Source organism: Cololabis saira, chromosome 2 (genome assembly GCF_033807715.1).
Source record: "Cololabis saira isolate AMF1-May2022 chromosome 2, fColSai1.1, whole genome shotgun sequence".
Classification (NCBI taxonomy): domain Eukaryota; kingdom Metazoa; phylum Chordata; class Actinopteri; order Beloniformes; family Belonidae; genus Cololabis; species Cololabis saira.
This window is the reverse complement of record NC_084588.1, coordinates 1,249,752-1,267,572: the sequence shown is the minus strand read 5'-3', so window position 1 is coordinate 1,267,572 and position 17,821 is coordinate 1,249,752. Positions and strand designations below refer to the sequence as shown.

At 42.5% G+C, this 17,821-nt stretch overlaps 1 protein-coding gene across 3 annotated transcripts in view; it reads right to left on the bottom strand.

Moving 5' to 3' along the window:
* The window catches only part of cers3a (ceramide synthase 3a), a 134,446-nt gene that overhangs the window by 42,079 nt on the left and 74,546 nt on the right, over positions 1-17,821 (bottom strand). For all 3 annotated transcript variants that reach the window (XM_061735909.1, XM_061735901.1, XM_061735918.1), the window contains exon 3: positions 2,932-3,049. In XM_061735909.1, the coding sequence (XP_061591893.1) occupies positions 2,932-3,049 (118 nt within the window). The remainder of the gene's footprint in view (positions 1-2,931; positions 3,050-17,821) is intronic.

Sequence of the window (17,821 nt, the reverse complement as noted above, 5' to 3'; positions counted from 1 at the left end):
AGTAACGCCTTACAGTAACGCAGTTAGTTTTGGCGGTAACTAATACTCTAACGCATTACTTTTTAAATTCAGTAACTCAATTAGGCTACCGTTACCAAACGGTGCGTTACTCCGTTATTTCTGGCTACAGTGAAGCTTTTTTTCCCCACATGGAGACCGGGGGAAACGTAGTGGGCGAGTGTGTGTGGGTTCAAAAACACGACGGTCATGGCGAGCCAAGAGAGCAAGGGGAGTTTCGCAACGTGGAGATATTGTCATTATTTCGGTTTTGTCGAGCAGCACAATGACAAAAACATTTCAGTGGAGTTTAACCGAGGGACGTCTGTAAGCCAGGTCCAACTTGACAAAACATGTGGTAGAAAACATGCTGTCTATTTCTACAATGGAGTCACCCGCTTTCAGGCAGCTAATTAGCATGATAGCATGACCAGGCGGCATGCGGCAAATGGGACGGAAAACGTATTCGAACTACTTGGATAAGGAATATACAAAAATGGAAAATGAGCTAAAGAAGACATTGGAAGGTCCGGACTACTTTGCACTTTTATGCTGAATAATAGCCTATATTTAGTTTGTTTACAGTTTTGTGTTATTTATTTCAGAGGTCATTTAGAAAGAAAAAAAGGCTTTTATTAGGCTATGATGTTTTAGAAACTCCTGCGTTTGTTCAGTTTATGACTGACTTAAATAAATTGCCATTTAAAAATAGCTTTGTGTTTGTGTCAGATTTGTTTGTACATACCATAATGCTCAGCAGAATTCAGTGATGTGAATGCAAATGAATTGAAACTGTCAAGTTGATCAACAGTTTGTATTATTCTCCATACAGAACCTGCTGAAATGAAGGCTAGAGGGGCATTAATGGGAGCAATTAAAATAATGTTTTTTTTTTTTAATTAACTAAAAAGTTACTTTTCATAGTTTCAACTCCTTACTTTTTGGTCTAAGTAACTGAGTTACTAACTGAGTTACTTTTTAATGGAGTAACTAGTAACGGTAACTAGTTACTTTTTTCAGTAACTAGCGCAACACTGGTGAACACACATCACCATGCAATCCACAAATGCAGCTAACAGCTCCATTACGCAAAGAAGAAGACGTATGTGGACATGAGACATAAACACCGCCATCTTCTCTGGGCCAGGGCGCATCGAGAAAAGGCCGGGAAACGTCTCCTCACTTCCCAGACATTTACAGACAGTTTTTGAAAAGATGAGGATATGCTTAAAAGTTGGTAAACATCATATTTTGCATGAAATGGTAGAATGTCTGTTTCAACATGTGGTTTGTTGTTCACGTTCTATTGGGAATAAAATGTGAAATCATTGTATTCCGTGTTTAACTTTATTTTTAAATCTTTGGTATCGGGGTTGTACTTTGTAAACTGAAACTGGGTTTGGTTTGTATGCAGAAGCAGCCAGGTTACCACAGGTTGGAAGTGTGACATGAGGGATATAGCAAAGAGGAGAATAATGAACTAACACCAATATAGACGACTTCTAGTTCAGATGTGGATCCCAAGAACTAGGTACATAAGGCATAAGGCAAAAAAGACCCTCCTTTCGTCAGAAGAATAATAAAAATTAAAGCTGCAAGCAGCGATGAACGGGCCGTCGCACTCATGGCCACCGTCCCCCATAAGCATATCAGAAATGACACCACCCACGACTTCCTATGTCAAACCATTCAAAAGCCTGGGACCATTGTGTGCATGCCTTTGATAAAGGTAAACTTCCAATTAGTCTAGGAACAAGTCCTCAAAAAAGGCTTTAGTTTTCGAGATACCCCTGCCCGAGGTAGAACCAACCACCACAATTATTTTTATTATCTTTAGGGTCTCCTATTAGTGAAATTGGATGTTGTGGTTTTTGATTTTGGGGAGAAATTTTTGAACTACTACCCTGAAAAGGGGCCAAATTAGGCCAGATCGAATAGGGGAAAAAAGCCCATAACTTGAGAATGCTCAGTCTTTTCTGCATCAAACTTGCTGAGGTTTGAACCAGGTGGCTGTCCACCATCATCCAACAGTCAGAAAAATGATTTACCTGAGAAAATAGTGAAATATAGCACTGTAATCATACCTTTAGTTTAGGCGGAAATTGTACTTTTTTGGTAACATATAGTACTCCTTCACTTTTCTCTCATTTATCAGAAAAACATAAATCCCTATAAAATATACTGTTACTTAGTTGTCTTGAATGTTATTGAATACTAACCAGTGGTTTTATGGAGATATCTGGTGCAGTTCTCTTGAAAAAAAAAGAAAAAAAAAGAAAATGAGATTTCTTTAGACACAGCCCTAAAGATAATAAAAATCATCTTTGTGGTTGGTTCTACCTCGGGTTGGGGTATCTCGAAATCTGAGGGCCATTGTTCCTAGACTAAATGTACTGAACGTGATTATAATTACATCCGAAGATGCTTCTCCTTCACTCACTTTTAGTGAATGTAGCCTTGGCCAGGAGGACTTGATGTCATCAGGTGGTAACCAAGTTCATCGGATGTTTCGACCCTGGACCACAACACCCTCCCATTGGCGGGCCGGCAGTGGTGGCCAAATCACTGCCCATCTCCTCCTCCTGGCTTCCAGCTAAGCTCCTCTCTCCTGCTCCATAACCAGCAAGAGGCTCTCTCTGCTGCCTCCCCCATCCTGCGAGCTGCTGTCTTTCTCTCCCTCCCTGTCATTCCAATGGCTGTGAGCATCCTCCACACCGACTGGGCAGGGAATCCTCTACAGCCGACCTCGACTGGGAACAGCCATGCCTGCCATCCTTTCCCCCTGCAGTCATTCAAGAGATCCTGGTATTTGGCGCTCTTCCCACAATTTTCATTCTGCAGTAACCTTGCTCCTTCATTTTTCTTTCCTAATACCACTGATGAATAATTGAAATGCTTCCATCTCTCACGGGACTGTCCTGAGTGTGATTTTACCTGAACAGGATTTCTGCTCTGAGTTGTGTAGTAGACTTCCAGGGTGGGATTGTTATCCGCTTTCCGATGGACCCGCTGCTTGATTCCAGCCGAGGCTGCAAGTGGAGTTGCCATCCACCTGGAAAACAGAGAACGTGATGGTTGCTTATTAGACATGACATAATTTTAAGCTAGTATATCTAGCAATCTGCTATCCTACACACACACACACACGCACACGCACACACACACACACACACACACACACACACACACACACACACACACACACACACGTTGCTTTCAGAACAGGGCCAGCTCTATGCAGGGGGGGCCACATGATCACAAGGTTTCCAATTGGGGTTCAGTCAAAAATTTTTTTTTTTTTTTTTTTTTATTGATCTTTTTATAGGAAACAACATACAATGAAAACATGGAAATCTGTAGTCAAACACACGCATTATACATTGTCTCCTTTTTTTTTTTTTTTTTTTTTTTTAAAACACACAAAACCTAACTAAGGAACAGAGTCTCTGTAGCGTTAAATAATAAATAAACAGATGAGCAAGAAATGATCAAAGGAGGAAAGTAATGTATGAGCAAAAATGCATACAAAAAACAAATGCAGTGGTGAATGTAGATGCCCATAAGTGATATCCCATTAACTGGAAATAAATAAAACATAAAAAAAAAACAAATTAAGGAGATGAAAAGAAAATTAAGGGAGGGGGGGGTCAGTCGGTGGGTAGAGTCTTCAACGCGGTAAAGTGGTCTATGAAAGATTGCCATTTGCGAACGAATTTAGCTGCGTTGCCTTTTAAAGAGTATCTCACCTTCTCCAATTTAAGAAAAAACATAAAATCACTAAGCCAAATAGAAATAGACGGGGACTTGGGGGATTTCCATAGAAGTAAGATACGACGTCTTGCTAAAAGGGATGTGAAAGCCAATACTTCTGACTGTGTGGGGCTGATATGTGAGGAGTCAACAGTGAGTCCGAATATTGCTAAGAGAGGGGCCATAACAACTTTTTTACCCAGAACTTTAGACATGATCACAGAATAATCACTCCAAAATTTCTGTAACCTAGGACAGGAGAAAAACATATGACTTAAATTGCAGGGAGAACCCTGGCATCTGTCGCATAGGTCTGCAACATTCGGATATATTTCCGATAATCGGGATTTTGATAGGTGGGCTCTATGCAGCACCTTAAATTGAATAAGTTCAAATCTAGCGCAAGGCGTGCTAGATCGTATGCTACGGATAGCTTTATCCCACAGCTCCCCTGTGAAGTCAAGGCCCAACTCTCGTCCCCAACCCTCCCGAGCTTTATCTACAGAATGATCATCAAATGTCATACACAGTGCATATATCTTAGATATCAGAGACTTTTGACTGAGTTTCATTGTTAGAAGATCATCCCACGGTTGGTTAGCAGGAAGGGAAGGGAAGCATGGAAACAGAGCAGAGGCGCAGTGTCGAAGCTGGAAGTAGCGAAACAAATGGGAGGCAGGCAAATTGAACTTTGACCTCAGATCTGAAAATGTGGAAAAGATACCATCCTTATATAGATCCCTGAAGTGCTTAATGCCCCGGCTGTACCAAATCATAAAAGTGGTGTCTATTAGTGATGGAGGGAACAGATGATTCTTAGTAACAGGTGTATAGATGGATGGAGAAGCAAATTTAAAGTGGCGCCTAAACTGTGACCAAATCTTAAGGGAGGAAAGCACCACAGGGCTATTTGTAAACTTAGAGGGATTCAATGGTAAAGAGGAGGAGAGTAGGGCCGTTACAGAGGATGAAGAGAGTGACTGAGCCTCCAATCTGCACCATAATAACTCAGGAGACTGAAGCCAATAAATTAGTTTGTGAATATGCGCTGACCAATAGTAAAGCATAAAGTTTGGTAGTGCTAGACCCCCATTAAATTTAAATTTTTGGAGAAGCGAATACCTCACTCTGGGTGTCTTACCGGCCCATAAAAAGTTGGAAACAATTTGGTCAAGTGATTTAAAAAAAGATTTTGGTAGAAATAAAGGAGTGCATTGGAACAAAAAAAGAAATTTAGGCAATACAGTCATTTTCACTGTGTTAATTCTTCCTATCAGTGACAATGGTAGGGAGTTCCACCTCTGTAAGTCCGCCTTCACTCGAGTTACCAGTGAGGAAAAATTAGCGGTGAAAAGAGAGGGCAGAGTGCGGGTCACATTAATCCCTAAGTATCTAAAGCCTGACGGGCTGAGTTTAAAGGGGATATCAGATTGTTTGAGTTGTAAAGCAGAGGAGTTTATGGGGAAGCATTCACACTTGTGAAGATTGACCTTATAGCCGGAGAAGGATCCATAATTCTTCAACAGAGATAATATTGGTGCGATGCTGGTTAAAGGGTCAGATACATATAAAAGGAGGAAGAGGAAGAGTTCTTAAAGCAATTGAAAGTGGTTCGACGGATAGAGCGAATAGCAAAGGGGAGAGAGGGCAGCCCTGTCTCGTGCCACGTGATAATGTAAAATAAGTGGAGTAGTTGTCATTGGTGTGAATGCTGGCCTGAGGGGAAGTGTAAAGAAGTCTAATCCACGATATAAACCTGTGTCCAAAGCCGAATTTATGAAGTGTTGCAAAAAGATAGTTAAATTCGACATGATCAAAAGCTTTCTCAGCATCAATTGCGATAACAACTTCAGGGAGTGGAGAAGAATCTTTAGAGAGAATCACATTAAGAAGTGTACGAACATTATAGAAGAGCTGGCGTCCCTTGATGAAACCATTCTGCTCCTCAGATATGATGCTAGGAAGGATCTTATCAAGACGAATTGCTAGTGCTTTGGCTAAAATTTTGACATCTACATTCAGTAAAGACAAGGGCCTATAAGAAGTGCATGATTCAGGGTCCTTGTCCTTCTTCAAAAGGAGGGCAATAGACGCCTGCATTAAAGAGGGAGGCAATGAGCCATGATCAAGGGACTCATTGTACATTGAAAGTAAAAGGGGGGCTAATTTGTCTTTGAATTTTTTGAAAAACTCAGCTCCGAACCCATCGGGACCAGGGGCCTTGTTGCTTTGCGTAGCTTCAATGGCGGCAGCAATTTCTTGCAAGCTGAAAGGAGCATCGAGGCCATTAGCCACATCCAAATTAATAGTAGGGACAGTGATATTATCAAGAAAGGAGGTCATTTCTGCTGTGTCAAGTGGAGATTCTGACTCATAGAGAGAGGAGTAGTATGATTTAAAAATTGTGTTGATGGCGATTGGATCGGTGGTAAGTGTGCCATTAGAATCTCTAATGCTGGGAATCAGTCTCGACGTTGCTTGCCTTTTTAATTGGTGAGCCAATAACCTGCTTGGTTTATCGCCGTGTTCATAATAGTTGGCATGAGCGCGTAATAGGAGCCGTTCAGAATCGGCAGTCGCTATAAGATCGAATTTTGACTGCAAATCAAGCCGTTGTTTCAGTAAACTCGGACTTGGGTTAACTGAGTTTAGTCTGTCTATGTCCTGAATTTTAGATGTGAGCTCCTGTAATTTAGCCCTGCGGATTTTACTGGCGTATGCTGAATAAGAGATAATCTGTCCTCGCAAATATGCTTTGAGTGATTCCCATACTAGCGAAAAACTGGTAGAATCTGTTTTGTTTAATGCAATGAAATCATCTATTGAAGCAGATATAGAAACATTAAATGCATCGTCGGATAAAAGCAATGGATTAAACCTCCAGGGAGAAGAAAAACGGGGGCGCTCAGACCATGTTATATTCAAAGTTAGAGGGGCGTGATCCGAAATAACAATTGGGTGGTATACGACAGAAGTAACTTTGGGGAGAAGAGAGCCATCAACAAAAAAATAGTCAATACGTGAATATGACTGATGTACTTGAGAAAAAAAAGAGAATTCCTTATCTCCAGGATGTGAGACCCTCCACGGATCAACAAGCCCGTTCTTTACTGTAAAATCGGTAATAGATTTTGACATAGAGGATTGAGTCAAAGTACGAGGATTCGAACGGTCCAAAGAAGGATTAATAACACAATTCAGATCACCGCCCAGTATTGTAATATGCGTATTTAAGAAAGGGAGGTTGCCAAACAGCCTATCCGTAAAATTGGGGTCATCAAAATTAGGGGCATATATATTCACCAACAATACAGGGTTACAGTATAGAGTGCCCGCAACAATAAGATATCTACCATTCTTATCGGATATTGTCCTGGAGACGGAGAAATTGACTCTTTTGTTGATCAAAATTGCTACTCCTCTAGACCTAGAATCAAAATTTGAATGAAAAATATCACCCACCCAAGCTCGTTTGAGTCTGAAATGATCTTTATTTCGCAAATGAGTTTCCTGAAGGAAAGCTATGTCAGTGTCCAAGCGTTTCAAATGTGAAAAAATCTTTGATCGCTTAATTGGATTATTCACACCTTTCACATTCCAGCTAGTGAATGTAATGTTTGATCCAGTATCAGGCTTGCGCAGATTACGATCGTTCATAGGCATTCTCTGAGAGAAAATAAGACCGACTCACCCACCACCAGAGGAGATATAAGGAAAGAGGTAAAAGGGAAAACCAAAACAAACAAAACTCAGGAGTATATACATACCTACAGAGACAAAAAGCCAACATCCCATAACCCCCGCCCACCCACCCAACGCACATTAGATGATCCCATCCCCAAACGATGGAAACAGCCGTGCTGGCTTCAAAGGAAGCCATTCTCGAAAAGAGATGCTTTCGACTATAAAGCTAAATACAAAAACAAAAACAAAATTAGCTCCTGCAGAGTTAAAACCTTAAAAAAAAAAATAAAATAAAATATGAGGCATATGAAACCATCAATCTGAGGCATTCTGACGATCGCTGTCTTGTCAGGGTAACAACAAACATAAATTAAGGAGACCTTTGGCCTATAGAACAATAATATATACATATATGCACTCACACACCCACACAGACACGCACACACATGCACACAATTTAAGAAAAGACAGGGGTGCGTGCATATTTTCTTATCAAGGCATCATACCAGAGAAATGATTAGGCCATCAATTTAAAACGGTGCTGTTCCCATTGATAGTTAGAAGAGAAAAGAAAAAAAAATTAATAAATAAATAAAAAATAAAAAATAAAAAATTACGACATAAAGTCCCATTTTCTGAATTGACTCAGTCACTCACCCCGGGCCAGAGTCCCGCACGGACATCAAGCTGGATAAATCGTCCCAGAAAACTAGCTGGTAGTCACTTTTTTTATTTTCCTGATGAATGCCAGGGCTTCATCTGGCGACGTGAAGTCACGTTGCTGGCCATCATGGGTTACACGCAGCCGTGCGGGATACAGCAATCCATACCGGACTCCTTCAATCTCCCGCAGCTGACGGCGCACGTCATTAAAGGCAGCGCGCGCCCGCGCTGTCTTGGCAGTGTGGTCCGGGAACACGGAGATGCTCATACCCCGGACTTTGATCTGCTGCCGCTCTCTCGCCTTTCTCAGGATGTCAGCGCAGTCGGTGTAATAATGGAGCCTTGCCACTATTGCGCGGGGCCGCTCCCCGGGCTTCGGTCTCGGCATGAGGGTGCGGTGGGCTCTATCCACCACCGGCTCTGCGTCGAGGGAGAAGGCTTCCGCCAATAGCCTGGAAACACCGGCTGCAGATGAAGAGTCAGGATCCTCCTCCGGGACGCCAATAATCCGTACGTTCTGCCGACGAGACCTTGACTCCAAATCCTCGCATCTGTCCTCCAGCCTCACATATTCTTTCGACAAGTGATCCACTTTTTTCTGGAGAGCAACGATGTCGTCTGAGCAGCTTGAGACGGACAGCTCCATCCCAGCGACCGTGGTCGCGAGACCCGCGACGTCCGCCTTCATGGATGAAATACTGCCAGAAAGATCGGCTTTAAGAGAAAGCAGCTCGGACTTAATGGACGTTAAATTCTCGGTAAGTGCTGCCTGAAGCTCTGACCGAAATATAGCTGCAACATCATTGCGGAGAGCGGAGAGGAGTTCGGTTTTAAGCCGGCTGAACTCCGCAGCTGGAACCTGCGCAGCGCAGGTGGTCTCCGGAGGAGGGGAATCACCGCGGGGCGAGGAGACGGCATGAGCAGCAGGCCGCGGGTTAGCTGGAGGGTTATTCCCCGCTTTGAAGGACTTTGGAGGCATTTCCGTGGTAAGTTGTCGAAGTAACCGCGTTGAAAATAATTTAGTTAAAACCAAAGCCGTGGGAGTGATGCAAAAAGTGCCTATAAATGTTGAATTAAAATTAACTCTGCAGGAGCTCCGCTAATCACGTCTCACCCCCTGTACAGCTAAGCCGGAAGCCCCTCAGTCAAAATTTTTTAACATATAAAAGTATTCCACAAACCTATTTCTGTGTGAAATTATTTTTTCAATCTGTATTTCCATTTAATTAATTTATTTACATTTTTTTTTTTTTTAAGGAAAATTACGCACATATTTAGAGCCGGTTTGAGATTGAGCCTGTACAGCTCTGACATGACCTCACGATATTCCCTCCGTAGTACCACAACCTCCAGGGGATAGTCCTCGAAGATGAGTATGGAGTGGTTTCGGAACTTTAGCTGTCCTCTCTTTAATCGGGCCTCACGGATGATCCTGTCTTTATGTTGGAATTTAAGAAGCCGTATTATGACTGGCCTCGGTCGCCGGTGAGAGGCTGGTTTAGGAGCCAGGGATCTGTGGGCTTGTTCACATTCAGGCGGTGATCCCAGGATATCACTGAAAACTTCCCCGAGCATGTCTGAGAAAAAGGTGAGCGGTTGAGTGCATTCAATGGATTCTGGTTAGCCATTAACTCTTATATTGTTTCGTCGGCTGTGTGACTTGAGGTCGATTACCTTGGCGGCTAACTTAGCATTGTTTATTGTTAGTGTGCTGATTTTTGCTTCAAGCGTTGACAGGCGTTTATCCTGGTCATTTGCACTTGCCTCAAGAGCCGTGAGTTTGAATGAATTGGCAGTCACTGTGGTTTTGATCCCATCAAGTTTTCCCTCGAAAGCAGCAAGGGCTTTATTAAGGTCATCGGAAATTCCTTGTCTGTGGGAGGCAAGCTTTGTCTCCAGCAGGCTGGAAAAAGACGCCAGGGTCAGGGCTTCGTCGGTTTCCACTGTTTGCGCGGCTTTGGCTTTAGATTTGCTCATGGTTCAGCAAGATGAGAGAAAAAATAAATAAATAAATGAAAAAAAAAAATAAAACAAAAAGACAAAAAGCCTGAGTAGCCTGGATATTCTTCAGGTAGTTTTTAGGAAAAAAGTTTTGGTCGGGGTTAATGAGTCTTTAGAAGATTAGGTAAGCATAGTTCTGTGGGAACGAGGTGCAGCGTGCCAGCGTGCTACCACATCACCTGCAATCAATGCAGCTGTCCTGCATTGATTGCAGGTTAAGGAGGCTGACACCACCTCCACCTTTAAAACCAAATTTAAAACCTTTCTGTTTAGTAAAGCCTATAGTTAGTGTTTAGTAAACCTCTAGCTGGTAAGGTGACCAGATGTCCCGCTTTGTGCGGGACTGCACAGCATTTTCATCACTTTTTCGGCGTCCCGCATATTGAGACGATGTCTCGCAATTTGATTGACATCTGTTTTTTTTTTTGTTTTTTTTTACCTCTGGCTTTTGTCCAATGGATGCGAATAAAACAGAGAAGGCTGTCATTACGGGGCTGTTTATTTGATGATGATGCTGTCAATAAAACTGCGCACATGTGTGGTCAAGTGTGGTCAAGTGTGTACGTGACGTGTTGCAGCTGCGCTGCGCGCCGCGTACACGCGCACACGCGCAACGGTGGCGGTGCTGAAAACAGTCTCGACTCGACTGGAGGAGAAACAGGCTAAAAATGATGGAAACGACAACAAAAAAGAGGAGATGCAGCTATAACAAAGATTGGGAAATTAAATATGACTGGGTGAAACAGGTGAAAGGCGATTCACAGCGGGTTTTCTGCGAACTCTGCCAGAGTTATTTTTCAGTTTCACACGGCGGGGAATATGATGTGAAGCGACACAGTGTATCTGAGACTCACAAAAAACGTGTGACTCAGAAAGAGACAACCCAGTCTATGGATTTATTCCTGCTGAAACCCAAAGACGAGTTCCACCAGACAGATAAGGTAACAGCAGCGGAATTAACAAACGTTTACCACACCGTGCAGCACTCTCATTCATACCGGTCAGAAGACTGTGCTAATAAGCTAGCTCCGGTCATTTTTCCAGACTCGGAGATAGCAAAAAAAATGTCTTGTGGTCGTACAAAAGCGGCGTCCATAGTTACAGATGTGCTTGCACCTGCCTCTGTAGAGACTTTTTTGAAAGAATTAAAAACACCAATAGTTCAGCTCCAAAGTGACAAAAAAACACACACGCCATTTTTTTCCGTGGCCTCGGATGCTTCCAATCACGGCACTACAAAGCTTTTCCCGCTGTCCCTCCGATATTGGACTCCAGAGTTGGGTTTGAAGAGCAAGGTCCTTGACTTTTATGAGGACAGCGATGAGTCATCTGCTACCATACACCGCCAGATTACAAACAAATTAAAAGAAAATGACCTGCGACTGGACATGATTTCAGCATACACTGCCGATAATGCAAGTGTAAATTACGGCAAAAACAATTCTGTTTTCCAGAAGCTGAAAGCAGACAACAGTGGCATCATAAAGGCAAACTGTATGGCTCATGTAGTACACAACTGTGCAAAACATGCTGGAGACAGGTTGAATATTGACATTGAGTCCATAGTGAACAAAATATTCAGTCACTTTTCAGTATCCTCAAAACGCACAGAGGAATTGAAGGCAGTGTTTTCATTTGTGGAAGAAAATTATCAGGTTGTACTGAGACACGTATCCACAAGATGGTTAAGTTTGTGGCCTGCTGTCAAGAGGCTACATGACAACTGGGCTGCTATCAAGAGCTATTTCTTGTCACTGGGAGAGGATCAGTGCCCAAAGTCCCTGTGGCAGCTATTTAAGAAGGATCAGGATGGTGAAGGGCAACCCCTTGAGCTACAGGTCTACCTGTCCTTCTTCAACAATGTGCTGAAGATCTTCCATGATGCTGTGCTGCTGTTGGAGGGGGAGGATGGAACTGTCTGTGAGCTATATGAGCTCATGTCCACTCTCAGGATAAAGCTCCAACAACGACAGAGGGATTCTTTCTTTGGCATGGAGACCAGTGCTATCCTCCAACAGTTTCCAGACCAACAGGCAGCAGCTATTAAATATGATCTGTCCAGTTTCTACCAGGCTGCACTCAACTACCTTGAGAAGTGGTATGACTTCTCAGACAGCAACTACCAGAAGAATGTTGCAAGCTTGGCCCTGAAGAGCAAGTTCACATTCTCCCATCTCTGTGATGCAGTGGATGTCCTCCAGATAAGGGAGCACTGGACATGGATGAACTGTACGAGGAGTACTGTGTGACTTTGCCACGCCAGCAGGAAATTGTGGAGAGAAGAGCTTCTGTTCTGGAGAAGTGGTCGATCTTGCTCCAAGGCACAAAGACCCCAAATATGACTGCTCTTGCATCCTTTCTCTTCAGCATCCCCATAACTAATGCTTCTGTAGAGAGAGTATTTTCGCTCATGACAGCAGCCTGGACTGACCAACGCAACAGGTGCTCTGTGGATCTTATCAAATCTGAAATCCAAGTCAAGAGCAACTTTGGATACAGTTGTAAGGACTTTTATGCCTATGCACTCAAGGAGAAGGCCATGTTGGAAGCTGCGCGCTCAAGCAAAAATTATAAAGTCAAGAAGAGCCTCTAAGGTAAGATGAACTTTATTTAGAATTTAAAATAGAATATTGTGGGCCTCCAATGTGGAACTACATTTTAATAAGATGCTATTGTTGTGTTTCAGCCATGCAGCTGCTCTCCATGGTGCTTAAAGTGCAGTGGGCTCCTGTTGTTGCTGTGATGGACATAAAATATTTACTTTAATTTTATTTGTTGTTCCCTCCTGGCTGGTTTTGATTTATTAATACAATTTGATTTTATCAGATATGTTTCATTGTGCCTAATTTCAAGTGAAATGCAATTGGCTTAGGAGGATGGTTTTAAAGACGTGAAATGATATTTATTTTGTTCCCTCCTGGTTGGTTTTGATTTCTATTAATCTGGTTTTACTTCATTTCTTATTTTATTTTGTTTTAATGGAATGCAGTAGTTGGGTTATAGCCACTACTGAGTGAAAAGTGTTTATGGATGGTTTATGAAGTGATCCATTAAAGTTCCTTAAACTAAATACTGTACCTGTCTTTTTTGACTGTATGAGCTAAGGGACGTAATAGAAATGTTCATTTTTTAAGTTACATTATGTCAAAATTTTAGACTACCTCTCAGTATTGGTAATGTGTCCGGGTGTCCCACATTGTCCCACACAAACATGCTCTTTGTCCCACATTTGGTTTGTTGAGATCTGGTCACCCTACTAGCTGGTGTTAGTAAATTTCTAGTTAGTGTAAACTCTAGTGTGTTAGAGTCAGTAGTCATAGTTGCAGCTATAGAACCAGACTATAATAGTTAGTCTCAAATATAGCTTGGTGGTAGATATGCTGCGATAGGCCTATGCTGCAGGGGGGCACCGACATGATCCACTGGGCGGTGCCTCTCACCCTTCTTCTCCTCTCCTCTTCCCTTCCTCTCTTCTCCTTTTCCATTTTTATTTATTATAAGTATCTCATAGCTATCATTTTTGTCCATCGTTCCTGTAGTTTCTTGCGCTGGCCCCCTTTTTTCTCTTTTGTGCATGTTTGCAGGCCGGAGCTTCAGGAGCTGTGTGCTGGCCTGTGGTCCCCCCCTTGTATTAGACGCTATACAAATAAAATTGAATTGAATTGATTTGAATTGAAAAATGCCTCTAATCCTGAATGAGACCAAAAGTATTTTTTGAATCTGGTTATAGTCTTTGCAACTATAACCAGAAACAGTAAGGGCTCAGATATACTTGCTGTCACGCATATCCTGCGTTCATTTGACACGTCGACGTGCATGTTCTCAAAAAGACACTGAACGCGTAAGCGACCTGCAGTTTTGGATCTGGCCGCGAGTGGCGCTGGTCCCGGTCTGATACCAGCTGGTCCCGGTCAACTGGTCCCGGTCTGATACCAGCTGGTCCCGGTCAGATACCAGCTGGTCCCGGTCTGATACCAGCTGGTCCCGGTCAGATACCAGCTGGTCCCGGTCTGATCCCGGTCTGATACCAGCTGGTCCCGGTCAGATACCAGCTGTTCCAGGTCTGATACCAGCTGGTCCCGGTCTGATACTGGCTGGTCCCGGTCAGATACCAGCTGGTCCCGGTCAGATACCAGCTGGTCCCGGTCTGATCCCGGTCAGATACCAGCTGTTCCAGGTCTGATACCAGCTGGTCCCGGTCTGATACCAGCTGGTCCCGGTCTGATACCAGCTGGTCCCGGTCTGATACCAGCTGGTCCCGGTCAGATACCAGCTGGTCCCGGTCTGATACCAGCTGGTCCCGGTCAGATACCAGCTGGTCCCGGTCTGATACCAGCTGGTCCCGGGCTGATACCAGCTGGTCCCGGTCAGATACCAGCTGGTCCTGATACCAGCTGGTCCTGGTCTGATACCAGCTGGCCACAAGTGACGGCGCAGAGGTCGCTGTCGCCGTTTCCTTTGCCGAGATCGCAACCAAAGCAATGTTTTTTCCAATATTAATGGGGTTTTTTTGGAAATATTGAACTGGTCTGGACAGGTCACTTGTTCACTCTAACCGTAGACTACAGAAACTGTATATCAACCGGTTCCACACGTCCAAACAAACAAGGGAAAATTGCACAATTATGCTGCTCTCTGCTGGAGAAAGGTCCCCGTGCAGGTTAACTTGTCCAAACTTTCTATTTGAAAAAATATTCTCATCTTGACTGTTTTTTGTTTATTTCCTGCTAATTCATACACAAGCTTCACTTTAATCTTAGTTTTACACCATAATATGTTTTTTTTTAATTGAAACATAGATACAAACAAACAAGGCACATAAAAGTCATATCAGAATTACAAACTTTTGCCTTGGGTTGAGCAACATCAGTATTACAAAATATACACTGAGAATCTAATTATTGTACCACATAAAATAAAATAAGAATTAAATAAAAAAAATAAATAAAAAAAAAAAATAACTCACAAGGGCCATCTCATATTAAATTCAAACAGCAAGTATATCTCGGCTCTAATAATGCTCGCACACTGTTTTCTGTGGTAGACAGACTGACAAACCCCACAGCCTCAATCCCCCTGAATTGCTGTCTGAAAAGGCCTGCAATGACTTTGCTGCCTTTTTCACAAACAAAATATTACAGATAAGACAAGCAATGTGCTCCACCTCAGGAATGATAACACTCTGGCCTTCCCATCCTCTAGTACAGTGGTTCCCAAACTTTCTGTGCCCAAGGCACACCAAAGGGCAAATAGAAATTTCAAGGCACACCTATTGTGCAAAATAGCCTTATAACACGTGTTATCACTAATATCATCTGTTTATCTGTTATGTTTATTATTTACTAATGCCAAATAAGATATGTCAAAGACAACTATTCTACTCATGACATATTTATTAACAAAATACTTCACAAAAATATTTAAACTTTATCAAATTGGGCTTCATCAAACACACCCATTTCAACCACCTGCGCAACTGCGCGAACAGCGAAATGTGGGATCCTCTTTGAGGATTTTTTAAAATAGTTTTTAGATAAAGAGTTTGCCTCTGTATTATGGAATGAGTGCATTCAAAGTAGTATATAGTAAATTAAAATCATTATTTTTGTCTAGTTGTATACTATATTGCAGTAGGCTATGGCAGGGCTCCAGACTAACTTTTTCCACTAGGAGCACCGGTGCTCCTTACTGAAAATTTTAGGAGCACCAGCACAAAATTTAGTAGCATCTATATCGACACAACATATTCATAATTTTGTCTATATTAACTGCATTACTGATAATTTAGCAATAAACACAGACAAGTAATAGCAATCTACTGCTATCTCACTTGCTTAAAGATACTCTTGTCTTTAAGTTATATAGCTGGTATTGTTATTAGTTTGTCGTCTTTGCGCAGGCACCTCAGGACTTTGCTGTTGTTCAGATGGAAAGTGATTTTTTTTTTCATTAAAACTTCTATTCTACAGCCTTATCACAGCATATCAGGGAAGCAACAATGTATCCATTACAACAACTAACTGTTACATATTTTTGACGGTTACAACAGGTAGCAAAAAGTAGCGGGTGTTAAAGTTTATTTTTTATTTTCGTGAACAAATAATCTGGCATGTTCACGGTAAACCTGGATCTTCGGGGAGGAGCTAACAATGGATGAATGGATTGACGAGTGCCTGTCTCCGGGAAAAAAAGAGCTACATCTGGAGAGATGGGACTACTTTTTTCCACAGTGGGGCTATTTTTACTGGATAATATGTATTTCTGATTAATTAAAGAGCACCGGCATTTCAGCCAGATCTGCCCCGGGGATGCGGCGATCGGACCCCGCAACCCCACGGCAGGTGCTTCCTCGGTTCCCGACATGCAAAACACACGCGCTGCAGAACACACACACACAAGTGTGCTTATTTAAAAATATAGCGGGAGCAAAACTTAGTTTGATTGTATTTTATTTCACTTTACACATCAAGCAAATCCTTAAAAGTCTTCATCTTCTGTTTCCGCATTAAACAGCTCAGTGGATGGTCTCATTCACGTCCGCAACTCACGGGGGCTTCACCCGCCCCCTTCTCTTTTTACCGTTCTCATGGTGGCCGGCCTTACATTACCGTAGTTCAGGTAATAGACACGGCGCACCGTTTCATAAGGCGCCCGGCACATTTAAAAAAATAAATAAAATTATGTGCGCCTTATGGTCGCGAAAATACGGTAACTATAGGCCAATATCAAATCTGCCATTTTTGGGGAAAATCATTGAAAAGGTCGTTTTCCAGCAAATCCATGCTTTTATGATGCAAAACAACCTTTTTAATGCATTTCAGTCTGGATTTCGGCCACACCACAGCACTGGGACTGTACTCATCAAAGTCTTAAATGATATTCATCTGAATAATGATGCAGGCAAATCCTCTGTTCTGGTATTACTGGATCCCAGTGCTGCATTTGACACAGTTGATCATAACATTCTTCTCAGCAGATTGGAAAAGTGGGTGGGACTTACCGGCCCTGTGCTTCAATGGTTTAAATCTTACTTGCATGATAGGGCCTTTTTTGTGTCAATTGGAAACCATGAGTCTAAGAGAACCAAGATCACATGTGGGGTTCCTCAAGGGTCTATTCTCGGACCGCTTCTATTCAACATCTATATGCTACCGCTAGCTCAGATTATGGAACATCACAACATTTCCTACCATACTTATGCCGATGACACACAACTCTATATTTCAGTGTCACCATGTGACTACAGTCCCCTGTATTGTGTAACTGTATTCACCAAATCAATGAGTGGATGTGCCAGAATTTTCTCCAGCTAAATGCAGAAAAGACAGAGATGATAATTTTTGGCCCTAAAAATGAAAAGTAAAAGATCAGCGCTCACCTTGGCTCCATGTCATTGACAGCTACAAATCAAGCCAGAAATCTTGGTGTAATTATTGACTCAGACCTGAACTTCAACAGCCATCTAAAGTTTATCACTAAATCTGCCTATTACCACCTAAAAAACATTGCTAGAATTAAGGGGATTCTCTCTAAACAAGACATGGAAAAACGTATTCATGCATTCATTTTCAGCAGGTTGGATTATTGCAATGGCATCTTTACAGGGCTTAACAAGAAATCAATCAGGCAGCTGCAGCTGATCCAGAACGCTGCTGCCAGAGTCCTTACAAACACCAGGAAACTGGACCATATTACACCAGGAAACTTGACCATATTACACCAGGAA